This window comes from Oratosquilla oratoria, chromosome 17 (assembly GCF_046742065.1).
Source record: "Oratosquilla oratoria isolate Oo_2021 chromosome 17, ASM4674206v1, whole genome shotgun sequence".
In the NCBI taxonomy this organism is placed as follows: Eukaryota; Metazoa; Arthropoda; class Malacostraca; order Stomatopoda; family Squillidae; genus Oratosquilla; species Oratosquilla oratoria.
In genome coordinates this window covers 53,903,411-53,917,479 of record NC_134793.1, presented here as the reverse complement: position 1 = coordinate 53,917,479, position 14,069 = coordinate 53,903,411, and the positions used below count along the sequence as shown (strand labels likewise).

Genomic DNA, 14,069 nt, shown 5'->3' with positions numbered 1-14,069 from the left:
GTGGAGTTCCAGGAAAGAATCGTATTGGAGAGTTGATGGTGGAAATGTGTCTAGAAAGAAAGTTGATGATAGCAAATATAGTATTTCGGAAGAAAGTCAAGCATAAGTACACATGGGAGAGGGTGGTGGAGGGAAAGGTGGTAGATAGAGCGTTGATGGATTATGTAGTGGTAAATAGGATTATGATAGGAAGAGTTAAGGATGTACATGTGCTAAGGGGAGAGGGTGGGGGAATATCAGATCATTTTTTGGTGGAAGATATGTTGAGAGTGGAGGATAGATGGAGAAAGAGGAAAGGGACAAAAGGTAGGGAGGTGCTTAGAGTGAACTCTTTAAATGAAGAGGAAAAGGAGAAGGAGTACAAGAAGAGGCTGAAGGAGGAGTGGGAGGGAGTGAAGGATAGAGTAAGGCTAGGTGTGGAGGAGGAATGGGGATGGTTCAAGGAGGGAGTCACAAAGTGTGCAAGGATGGTGTGTGGAACAAGAAGGACAGGAGGAAATAAAAGGAACGGTAGTGAATGGTGGGATGAGGAAACAAAGAAGTTTGTAGAAGAGAAGAAGCGAGCATTCACAGATTGGTTACAAAATAGGACGAGGGAGTCATATGAGAGGTACAAAGAAAAGAAAAGAGAAGTAAAGCAAAAGGTAAAGGAGGCAAAGAGGAGAGCAGGTGTGAAGTGGGGTAAGAGTATGACAGAAAATTTTGAAAGTAATAAAAAGATGTTTTGGAAAGAAATTATGAGAGGAAGAGGAGACGAATCAAGCAGAGAAGAAAAGGTAAAAGGTGCAGATAGAGAGATGATAATGAAAGAGAAGGCAGTAAGGGGAAGATAGGCAGAATATTTTAGGGAGTTGCTAAATGTGAAGGAGGATAGGGAGGGAAAGATAGTTGCAGTGGGAAATGCTAAGGAAATGACTGTGATGAGTGAGAAAAATGGAGGAGAAATAAGGAAGGATGAAGTGAAGGCAGCAGTTAAGATGATGGAAGCAGGTAAGGCACCTGGTCTGGATGGATGCCATGCAGAATGTCTAAAAAAAGGAGGTACACTGATGGTGGACTGGCTGGTGAGGTTATTTAATGTTTGTTGGAGAGAGGGTAGAGTGCCAGAGGACTGGAGGAGTGCCTGTACAGTTCCTCTTTACAATGGAAAAGGGGACAAGTGTGAATGTAGTAGTTTCAGAGGGATTAGATTGTTAAGTGTAGTTGGGAAGGCTTATGGGAGGATCTTGATTGAGAGGATTAGGACAGGAACAGAGGGAGTAATTGGTGAGGAATAGTGTGGATTTAGGACTGGTAGAGGTTGTGTAGATCAGATTTTTGTGGTAAGACAGATATGTGAGAAAGCTACAGGAAAGGGGAAGGATGTTTTTTGGGCTTTTATGGATCTGGAAAAGGCTTACGATAGGGTAGACAGAAAGGCACTGTGGGAGGTTATGCAGATATATGGGATAGGCGGAAAGCTTCTAGGAGCTGTCAAGAGTTTTCATGAGAGTAGTAGAGCTTGTGTCAGGATTAGAAATGGAGAGAGTGAGTGGTTCGAGGTAAAGGTGGGACTTCGTCAAGGATGCGTTAAGTCGCCCTGGCTGTTCAGCTTATACATGGATTGGGGTAGTGTGAGAGGTAAATGCAAGGGTAGTGGGTCAGGGATTGGAGATGGTTAAAGAAAATGGAGAAAAGTGGAAGGTGAGCCAGCTGTTGTTTGCGGACGACACTGCGCTTGTGGCAGGATCGGTGGAGGGACTATGTGATAGAGGTATGGAAGGCAGATGTGGAGGGAGTGAACATGATGGGACGTCCTAGGATGAGGTGGATGGATGGGGTGAAAGGGGGCTTTGGGGAAGAGGGGAATGTCTGTTGAGAAAGGACGGGAGAGGATAGAAGACAGGGGTGAATGGAGAATGGTTGTATATGGATGATGTTGTGATGCATGAGGTGGAATGGGCGGTGGGATGGAGGTGAGGTAGTATGTGTGAGCAAAATTTGACGCAGCCCGAAGGGATTTCTCCCCGTCTTCTCCTTTTATGCAATGGGGGGACGGAGAGGGGGTGTCGCCGATTTAATGAAGCGGCCTTGCTGTGGATGTGTTGTGTCTTGCGACACTGCTTCTGACCCAGGGCAGTGGACAAGGTGCAGGGATGACCCGTCACCCGGGAGGTGCTAAGATAAGAGGGAGGGTGGAAGGGTGTGGAGTGTATTCAGGGATGGAATGGGTGGGAATGATTTTATGCCTTTTCCTTTTTGGCTACCTCCCTTGTAAGGGGGAAAAGCCTTGGTATATATATGTATGTAGGAAATTAACCAAAGTACAGAGTGGTTGGAAAGTGTGGTATTTCAGGAAAAAATCGTAGTGGAGAGTTGATGGTGGATATGTGTCAAGAGAGTTGATGATAGCAAATACAGTGTTAGGAAGAAAGTCAAGCTTAAGTATACATGGGAGAGGGTGGTGAATGAAAGAGTAATAAGTAGGGTTTTATTGGAGTATGTACTGGTATCGAGGAGAAGAATAAGTGGAGCTTTGGATGTACATGTTCTAAAGGGAAAGAGTGGGGGAATATCAGATTTTTTTTTTTTTTTTTTTTGAAAGTAAATTGAGATGAAGTAAGAGGAAAAGGACAGAAGGTAGTGAGGTACTTATAATAAACTCCTTAAATGAGAAAGAAAAGGAAATGGAGTACAAGAAGCTGAGAGAGGAGTGAGAGAGAGTGAAGAATAAAGTAGAACTAGGAATGGAGGAGGAATGGAGATGGTTCAAGGACGGACTCACAAGGTGTGCAAGGTTAGTGTGTGGAACCAGGAGGATGGGAGGAAATAGAAGTAAGGGTAGTGAGTGGTAGGATGAGGAAGCAACAAAGGTTGTAGAAGAGAAGAAACGAGCCGTCACAGATGGGTTACAAAATAGCCGTTCTTCACTCATTCTTTCTATGTGTCCAAACCATCCTAATACTCTTTCATCAGCCCTATCTCCCAACTCCCTTTCCACCCCCGCTCTCCTCCTCACCTCCTCATTTCTCACTCTATCTAGCCTAGTAACCCCCATCATACTTCTCAGACACCTCATCTCAAACACATTCAAACTCCTTCTTTCTTCCTCTCTTATGTTCCATGTTTCTGCCCCATACAGTGCTATTGGCACAATCACTCCTTCATATAGTCTCCTCTTAGCATCCATTCCCAAATGTCTATTCCTCATTACACTCTTTAATCCATCAAGGCATTTACTCGCTTCTTTCAATCTACATTCTACCTCCACCTTCACTCCACCTTTTCCTGCCACATTTGCACCCAAGTATCTAAAACTATCCACTTCCTCCAGTCGCTCTCCCTTAATGCCCACTTCCAGTCTACTGCCACTTTCACCCCTTGTACATCTCATCACCTTACTTTTACCCACATTAATCTTTAGCTTTCTTCTATCACATAGTCTCCCAAACTCTGCCACCAACTTCCTCAATCACTCCTCCGATCCTGCCACAAATGCTGAGGTAAACGATATTGCTAGTGACATTGTAACGGCCTTCCGGAATTGAGATAGAGGTGGAGGAGGAGAAAAAATGATTGGTGCATGAATTCAAAGTCACGCCCATAAGGTGTGACAAATTTTTGAGAAGTCACAGGAGATTGGATGAGAAAAATTAGTGACGTCAGACGAAGGTAGCTTGGCGTAGGATACAGAGATCTCGATAGACGGAGACGGAGACGGAGAGAGGGAGAGACTCTGTGTGTGTAACCGAAGACAGTGTAAAGTTAGTGAGAAGAAAGAAGAAAAGAATTCCCTCGCTTTCCTTAACCTAAGGACTTGTCTGAAATAATATGAGAAATACAAGGCATGGGGCCAATAGGAGCTCAATTTTTTACAATAAAGTGATTGGAGATTTTAAACCTGGTTACTGTTATGGGACAGTAAAAACCCATAAACCTGGGAATCCTCTCAGGCCCATCATAGCACAGGTCTCAACTCCCACCTATTATGTTGCTAAAGCACTAAATCATTTCTTATCTCCTTATGTTCCTACAGGCCGTACTGTCTCCTCCGCTGCAGAGTTCATCGACTTGTTACGAACGGCGCCACCCTGTCAAGACATTGCTTCCCTCGACGCTGAGTCGTTATTTACCCACGTCCCCGTAGATGAGACCATCAGCTACATTCTGGACCGACTCTCCCTGAGTGACCTTCCTGCTCTCAACATTCAAGAATACGTGTTGAAATCCATGTTGGAGACCTGCACGAAAGAGGCCCCTTTTCTCTCCCACAGAGGGGAACTCTTCAAACAAGTTGATGGTGTGGCAATGGGGTCCCCTCTTGGGGTCCTATTTGCAAATATGTACATGGCTCATGTGGAGGAGAAGGTTTTCCAGCATCATCCTCCCCCTGGACTCTATACCCGATACATCGATGACATCTTCATCACCACCTCTAACGACGAAGATACCAACAGCTTTATGATGGCCCTCCAGAATAACTCCTGTCTTACCTTTACCAACGAACGCAGTGATCAGCGACGTCTCCCCTTCCTTGACTTAGACATTACCAAACATGAGGTTGGTTTCAGGACGAAGGTCTACACCAAAGCTACCAACGTGGGAAGGTGTCTCAATGCCCGTGGTGAATGCCCTACAGCCTACAAGCGGTCTGTAGGTGCAGCATATATCAACAGGGCCCTAACCCACTGTAGTAGCTGGATAGAGACCCACCGTGAGTTTGACAGTATTCGCCAACTTCTACGAATAACGGATATCCTGATCACATGACAGAAGGACTCATCAAAAAGAAATTGACCAACACACCGCTACCGGCTAGACTCCAGACTCCCCAGGTGTCAAGATCATCATCTACCACCGAAACAATTACCACGATCATTACAAAGAAGAATGTGATACCATTAAAGGTATCATAAAAAGAGGAGTCACCCCCACTGATGCAAACACTACCATCGTTTTAAGAATTTACTGCAAAACTATCCTCACTAGATCCTTGGTTATGAGGAATAACGCTGCCCCTAAGACCCTATTCGAGGCCTGTACTAATGTTATTTATGAGTTTAACTGGCAGGAGAGCCGCCGTTACGGCTCCAACACTTACATTGGTAGAACCTCCACCACTTTAAGAATACGCCTCCAATACCACCGTAACCAAGGATCCATCTTTCAGCTTTACATTGATTATCTGGAAAAGGCTTATGATAGGGTAGACAGAAAGGCACTGTGGGAGGTTATGCAGATTTATGGGATAGGAGGAAAGCTTTTGGGAGCTGTCAAGAGTTTTTATGAGAGTAGTAGAGCTTGTGTCAGGATTAGAAATGAAGAGAGTGAGTGGTTTGAAGTAAAGGTGGGACTTCGTCAAGGATGCGTTATGTCGCCCTGGCTGTTCAACTTATACATGGATGGGGTGGTGCGAGAGATGAATGCTAGGGTAGTGGGTCAGGGATTGGAGATGGTTAAAGAAAATGGAGAAAAGTGGGAGGTGAGCCAGCTGTTGTTTGCGGACGACACTGCGCTTGTGGCAGGGTCGGAGGAGGGATTGAGGAAGCTGGTGGCAGAGTTTGGGAGAGTATGTGATAGAAGAAAGCTAAAGATAAATGTGGGTAAAAGTAAGGTGATGAGATGTACAAGGGGTGAAAGTGGCAGTAGACTGGAAGTGAACATTAAGGGAGAGCGACTGGAGGAAGTGGATAGTTTTAGATACTTGGGTGCAAGTGTATCAGGAAAAGGTGGAGTGAAGGTGGAGGTAGAATGTAGATTGAGAGAAGCGAGTAAATGCCTTGGTGGATTAAAGAGTGTAATGAGGAATAGATATTTGGGAATGGATGCGAAGAGGAGACTGTATGAAGGAGTGATTGTGTCAACAGCACTGTATGGGGCAGAAACGTGGAACATAAGAGAAGAAGAGAGAAGGAGTTTGAATGTGTTTGAGATGAGGTGTCTGAGAAGTATGGTGGGGGTTACTAGGCTGGATAGAGTGAGAAATGAGGAGGTGAGGAGGAGAACAGGGGTGAAAAAGGATTTGGGAGATAGGGTTGATGAAAGAATATTAGGATGGTTTGGACACATGGAAAGAATGAGTGAAGAAAGACTAGTAAAAGAGGTATGGAAGGCAGATGTGGAGGGAGGGAACATGAGGGGACGTCCTAGGATGAGGTGGATGGATGGGGTGAAGGGGGCTTTGGGAAAGAGGGGAATGTCTGTTGAGGAAGGAAGGGAGAGGACGGAAGACAGAGGTGAGTGGAGAATGGTTGTATATGGATGATGCTGTGATGCATGAGGAGGAATGGGCGGGGGGTGGGGGGTGGGGTAGTATGTGTGAGTAAATTTTGACGCAGCCCGAAGGGATTTCTCCCCGTCCTCTCCTTATATGCAAGGGGGGACGGAGAGGGGGGGTCGCCGATTAAATGAAGCGGCCTTGCTGTGGATGTGCTGTGTCTTGCGACACTGCTTCTGACCCAGGGCGGTGGGCAGGGTGCAGGGATGATCCGTCATCCAGGAGGTGCTCAGATGAGAGGGAGGGTGGGAGGGGTGTGGAGTGTATTTAGGGATGAAATGGGTGGGAGTGTTTTTATGCCTTTCCCTTTTTGGCTACCTCCCTTGGAAGGGGGAAAAAGCCTTGGTATATATAATATAAATATATATCATGATAAAAAGCCGGCCCTTCAGAAATTAATTGACTCTACTACCATTTTCCACAGAGTCCAACCATAGACGTATGCAAATCGCAGAAGTCGTAGCTATCACTTCCTGTCACCCTAACATCAATGTACAACTTTCATCTGACTTTATTCTTCCTTCAGCTCGCCCCCAGGAGCAGCTCTTCCTTCAACCTTTGCGAGACCTTCTGCCAAGCCGCCATGAGCACCAGCCAGTATCGCCAGACACCAGAAGGCAAACCAGAGCCTCCTCCCATCACCTAAGATCACGGGAGGAACCCTGCGGCCAATCAGAATCCAGCATTCTACCCGGGCTGGGACAACTGAACCGTGTAGCAGCTCGATTTTCTTCCCGCTGCCCGGGATCAGAGGAAATATCCCCCGGGCCACTCAGAGCCCAGCATTCCACCCGATCCGAGTCGGCTGAGCCGTAGGCCACGTAAATTAGGCCCCCGCTTAGGGGTAACTGCGCAGGTGTCCACTGGAACCCCATCCATCGGTGACTTGGATGGGATAGAGGCCTTTTTAACCTCCGTCATACATGCAGCAGCAGCGGAGAGTATACCCAGAACTGCACCAAGCAGGAGGAATCACCGCGATGGTTGGTATTATAACCAGGACATAAAAAAAGCCAAACACAGAGTAAACACCATACGGAAGACCCTGCGTAGACATCGCAACCCTGCTAACCTGGCTAACCTCCGGATTGCCGTGGAGGAGGCCAGAGAAGTAGCTCGACGCGTGTGTAGCGACAAGTGGCTAGAGTGGTGTAGCAGCTTTAGCGCACACACCATTCTAAGAGAGCTGTGGGGGAAACTACACACAACCACAAGGCGTATCCCTCCCCGACAAGCACTCCAAACACCACACCTCGAGGCAGAAAGTCTGGCACTGGAATTCGCCAGACGTACACACACTGCCATGCTACCCGTCGAGCTGCAGAGAACTCAAGCTCGGCTTTCTGAAGCAAGGAGAGCCAGGATCTAAGCCGCCATGCAGTCCCCAGGAAACACAGACACGCCATTCACCCTGTAAGAACTATAGTCCACCTACAGGACATCCACTGACACGGCTCCCGGTAGCGACCGAGTGACCTACTCCATGATCACCCATCTGGGTAATGCCGGAGAGAAAGCGCTACTCCAATTTGTAAACGCCAGCTGGCTGTCAGGGAGAGTTCCATACAACTGGAAACAAGCCGACATCGTCCCTGTCCCCAAGCCTAAGGAGCCTGGGAAGTATCGGCCCACCTCCTTGACGAGCTGCCTGGGAAAAACCATAGAAAGGATGGTCCTACGAAGACTACAGTGGAAACTAGGATTACCCCCGGAGAATCTCAACGGTTTTGCCAGTAGGATAGCGACAGCTCATTGCATTGCCATGCTATTGAGTCACGGGAAGCGAGGTCACGCGGTGGTCGTTTTCTTTGACCTCGAAAAGGCATTTGAACTGGCCAGTCCCGATGCCATCCTGGAAGGTCTTGCCGCCAGGGGGACTCGGGGAAGATTCCTGCAGTGGATAGCGGACTACTTGTCTAACAAAAGAACCAGGGTCCGGCTGCAGGAAGCAGTCTCCAGCTATCACCTCTTGGAGAACGGTACACCACAGGGTGGGGTGATAAGCCCCACCCTGTTCAATGTGCTAATGGCAGAACCGCTCGCCACCCCTCTACCTACAGGACGTCATCTAATATCCTACGCAGACGATGTCACCCTAGCGGTGAAAGGGAAAGGAGTCAAGTTTAGGAAAGCACAAAAAGGCCTCGATGACATATACGAGAAGTGCAATGAGCATGGCCTTAAGATATCGCCACCAAAGACCAAAGCCATGTGTTTTGGCGGCAAAACGCCCTTGGCAAACAGACTACTTCTACAGGGGCATGAGGTAGAGTGGGTAAAAGCACAAATGTACCTTGTCGTATGGACAGACTCCAGGCTGTCATTAAAGACAGAGGTGGCCTACCTCCGGGAAAAGGCCCTTGTCCGGATAAATGTCATTAGGTCTTTGGCAACCAGGGAAGCCGGGGCCACTAGTACTGTTCTCAGGACCTTCTACGTAAGCGTGGTAAGACCTCTGATAGACTATGCCAGCGCTGCCCTTGCTGATCTCCCTGAGAACCAGATATCCAAGATAGACGCAGTACAAAACAGGGCCCTGCGCGTCATACTTGGTGCACCACCCTGGACCCTGGTTGCCAACATGCAACAAGAGACGGGAATACTGCCGGTCAGTGCCAGGATCTCACAACGTGTGGCCGCCTTTGCTACCAAAGTCATCCAAAAGCAGCAGGACTCCTTCCTACAGCGAGGGATAATCGCCGCTCTGCAGCAGGACCCTGAGATTTTCCCGATGAACAGATGGTCGGCGAAGCTCTCGCGACGCATCAGTGAATTACACCTGCAGGACCTCATCCTACTAAAAAGGAGGGATGTACCGGTGGATGGATATATGCAACATCCGCCCTGGGAGAGTCTACAAGCCAAAATCTCCATCATGGCGATGAGACGTAACACACCACTACCGCAGCTACGGGCGAAAGCTGAGGAGACTATGAGGGCCGTCACACCTGAAAACTCCGTGGTGTATTACACCGATGGATCAGTAGAGGCCGAGCGCATGACGGCGGGTGCGGCGTTTGTCACACACAACAGGGAGTAAGTGTGTTGGGCACTCGCTGCTCAATGGAAGCGGAGGGAATTGCAGTGGGACTAGCACTAACCCACATCCTCAACACCCACCAAAGCCATGTTGTAATACACACTGATAGTCTGTCACTAATACAAATTATCCATAATGAAATACATCAAGACTATGTGCAACTAATGACATCTTTGCTGTTTCGAATAAAGTCCCTCTATAAGCAAGGAGGGTTAGTCGTCCTTAACTGGATTCTCGGACACATCGGCCTGCTGGGGAACGAAGAGGCAGACAGTGAGGCAAGGAAGGCAACGGCCAGTCACCATATGGACGGCGGTATTGGTGTACTCCCGAGACGGGCAGAGATCTTAACCATCGCTGTAAGAACACTGACCCGGCGAGAGGTAGAGAAGCACAAGCTGATGGCGCCTATGAGGCCGTCAGCCCTGTGGTACAAGAGGACTTCCAACTATGAGAAATTTTCCACGGGAATGCGCCTCTCCAGGGGGCAAAAGAAGTGATTCTACATCGCCATCGACTAGGGTATTGGTGTTTCTGAGAGATTACGGGACGCCAAGAGGACTGCCAAGACTGCGGCGCGGTGGGGGCCAAAACGCTGGTCCACTACCTGACTACCTGTCCAGCGTCTGGATTTCTTCGAGCAGGTCCCACCACTTCACCGGAGGGCCTAGTGAGGAGGCTGTTGGGCGCGCTCAACCCATACCGGCTTCGGCGCCTATTAGAAGTATCACCTCCTAGATAATGTCCCCCATACTTTTCTCGCTTTCCTTGATGAATATACACTGAGTATATAACCTACTGTATATACCACAAAGCATATCCGCTCACCATGAAGGTATGGACTGAGGCAAGACACACATCAGACCGGAGGCAGAAGAGCACCGGAGAGATGGCTGACAGCATACACTATTATTACTGTAATATTGTAAAAGCCCCTCAGACTTCCTAGGAGGTAGCGGGTTGTGACCCGCGCAAGTTTCCTTTTGTATACACTTGCAATCAATAATAAAAAAGCCACTTTCTCTACTTAACACTAGCCCTTCAAGAACAGTACATTGCCTAAACAGCAAATGAAGTCCTTTCACCCAGAAGAACCCTTGTAGTGAGTTGAAAAAACTCCGAGTTTTTGGTGTTGTTCTCAACAGTTTTTTACATGCTGTTACATTTTTAATAGTATTTATCGGCATTCTCCAGCGCTTTTCTTTTTCCGTTCAATATGGATGATTTCGTTCATAAGTTGAATGAAGTTCATAGAAAGTTCTTTCTTAAACTCAAGAAAATACAACTTAAAATATTCGAATCTATTAGTGCGGTTGATTTTTACCAAAATTGTCTCCGTGAAAACCTGTGCCCTAGAAATATATCTATATATATATATATATATATATATATATATATATATATATATATATATATATTTATATATATTTATATTTGTGTGTTGGGGTGGTGAGATAAACACCGGGAACCGTTTAGGGTTTTATCTTTGTTTATCTCACCACCCATCAACTCATCTGTCTTACATATTTCAATATATACATACATATATATATATATATATATATATATATACATATATATATATATATACATATATATACATACACACACACACATATATATATTTATATATATATATGTGTGTATATATATATATATGTACACACACGCGCTTACTCTTTGCTTTTGTCGTGTTTTACGAGTACCTTGCCGATTCGAGTTTGAACCTTGCTTACAGGGAAGCATTAGTGTTTTATTTGAATAAAAGAATAGTATTTGTTAGAACACAGCGCTATCCGTGGATTGAATTGTACAAAAAAATAAATAAATAAATAAACTCTCATTCGTGAAAGAAACAGCTGTCAATCACCTTCATCTACATTCAAAAGTACATCCATTTTCATCTTTCATTTTCAATAATTTCACTTATTATTTTTCAGAAATTAAGCTTGAGGATTTTTATTATTGATTTCCATTCTCCTTCATTTTCATTTCTTTCTTCTCCTACTGGCACCGTCCTGTCCTTTTACACTCCATCTGTCTTTTCATGGTTGTCAACTTCGGGTTGCCGTGGTAACCAGACCCTTCCTTTCCCTGGCTTACCACTCTCACCGCCCACTCGACCCAGCCACCTCTTGCCTTGCTCTTCGCTCCAGCCTTCTCACCATCGCCATTGAACACCAGCGCTTCCCAGTATCACCATTTCTTTTACCACTATCCGTAACGCCCATTAGCACTATTACTATTCTGTCTAAGTTGAAATAAGGTTATTTCCACCCATATGTTGAAATGATTCCCGCATCATCTACTCCAGTATTCGTTCTCTTCACCATCTGTTCCACAGTTTAGAGTTTTTTCACCATACTTGGCATGCTTCCCTCACCGTCGTCTTTATCCATAGCCCTTATGGCTTCCGAAATAGCTTTCTTGATGCATTTCAAGCAAGGAACTTAGCAAAAGCATTGATGAGTACTAAGGTGGGAGTATTTTTTAAAGCTAAAATGATTTCCCGGAATTCAATTTGGTAACCGAGGATCTTATACAGATAGATAACGAAAGTGAATAGTTGATACATAATGAATAAGATTTGTCATTCAGTTCAAGCTATCTAATAACATTAAGAAAACTTGTAATCACGAGAGCTCCCTATAGACTGTGTTCTCAAGATGCGAGAGACCAGCCACAGTTCGATCTTATTTCTGAAAAACGGAGTTTGAGGATCTCAGTTATCAATCAACGGCTTGTGACTTATTTCATACCGTTCAGATGTATATTCATATGGGAGATCATGGAACATGCTCGCATACAGATCAAATGTATACGTAAACCACAATAAATAATGCAAACACCACAATAGTCTGTTTACTGTATGAGGTTAACCTTAGGTTAGGACTGCTCTTTTGAACATGGTCGAGAACAATACAAAGGAAAATGTTTTGACTGTTAACACTCAAACGAACAAAATTCGGAAATAGATTTATGAAATAGCACAAAACACTTTCAGAAGATTATCTACTGGAAGACATGAATATATGCACATTTATATCTGAATCCCTAATGACATAAGGGAAACCATTCCCCTATAAAAATAGATATATAGGTTGATAGACAATATATAGATAGATAGAAATACATATCCTTGTACATATACAAATATATATATATATATATATATATATATATATATATATATATATTTACAATTATTTCAGACAAATGAGAGAGAATGTGTCCTCTGAAGAAGACCAAGTTGGTCGCAACGTTAGGGCAATAAACTCTATTCCCAACACATCTTCGTTTGCCCTTCCCCACCCATATATATATATATATATATATATATATATATATATATTATATATATACATATATATATTATATATACATATATATATATATAAATATATTTATACATACATACATATACCAAGGCTTTTTCCCCCTTACTAGGGAGGTAGCCAAAAAGAAAAAGGAATAAAATCATTCCCACCCATTCCATCCATGAAAACACTCCACACCCCTCCACCCTCTCTCCCATCTTTGCACCTCCCAGATGACGGGTCATCCCTGCACCCTGTCCACTGCCCTGGGTCAGAAGCAGTGTCGCAAGACACAGCACATCCACAGCAAGGCCGCTTCATTAAATCGGCGACCCCCCATCTCCGTCCCCCCATATAAAGGACAGGACGGGGAGAAATCCCATCGGGCAGCGTCAAAATTTTGCTCACACACACTACCTCACCCCCATCCCCCCGTCCATTCCACCTCATGCATCACAACATCTTCCATATACAACCATTCTCAATTCACCCCTGTCTTCTGTCCTCTCCTGCCCTTCCTCAACAGACATTCCCTTCTTCCCCAAAGCCCCCTTCACCCCATCCATCCATCTCATCCTATGACGTCCCCTCATGTTCCCTCCCTCCACATCTGCCTTCCATACCTCTTTTACTAGTCTTTCTTCACTCATTTTTTCCATGTGTCCAAACCGTCCTAATACTCTTTCATCAACCCTATCTCCCAACTCCCTTTCCACCCCTGTTCTCCTCCTCACCTCCTCATTTCTCACTCTATCTAGCCTAGTAACCCCCATCATACTTCTCAGACACTTCATCTCAAACACATTCAATCTCCTTCTCTCTGCCTCTCTTATGTTCCATGTTTCTGCTCTATACAGAGCTGTTGGCACAATTACTCCTTCATACAGTCTCCATTCCCAAATTTCTATTCCTCATTACACTTTTTAATCTACCAAGGGATTTACTCGCTTATCTCAATCTACATTCTACCTCCACCTTTACTCCACCTTTTCCTGCCACATTTGCACCCAAGTATCTAAAACTATCCACTTCCTCCAGTTGCTCTCCCTTAATGCTCACTTCCAGATTACTGCCACTTTCACCCCTTGTACATCTCATCACCTTACTTTTACCCACATTTATCTTCAGCTTTCTTCTATCACACACTCTCCCAAACTCTGTCACCAACTTCTTCAATCCTTCCTCCGATCCTGCCACAAGCGCAGTGTCGTCCGCAAACAACAGCTGGCTCACCTCCCACTTTTCTCCATTTTCTTTAACCATCTCCAATCCCTGACTCACTACCCTTGCATTTACCTCTCGCACTACCCCATCCATGTATAAGTTGAACAGCCAGGGTGACATAACGCATCCTTGACGAAGTCCCACCTTTACCTCAAACCACTCACTCTCTCCATTTCTAATCCTGACACAAGCTCTAGTACTCTCATAAAAACTCTTGACAGCTCCGAGAAGC

General features: G+C 45.4%; 1 protein-coding gene across 1 annotated transcript; it reads left to right on the top strand.

Annotated features, from left to right (window-relative positions):
* The first annotated feature begins 3,810 nt into the window (after nt 1-3,810).
* LOC143034285 (uncharacterized) lies at nt 3,811-4,749 on the top strand. The gene has a single exon (XM_076200220.1). It carries the CDS (start codon nt 3,811-3,813, stop codon nt 4,747-4,749), a length of 939 nt encoding a protein of 312 aa, XP_076056335.1.
* The last annotated feature ends 9,320 nt before the right edge of the window (nt 4,750-14,069 follow it).

Bases quoted from the DNA above. Each gene is read 5' to 3' on its own strand.
- LOC143034285 (XM_076200220.1), top strand. From the start codon at position 3,811: ATGAGAAATACAAGGCATGGGGCCAATAGGAGCTCAATTTTTTACAAT.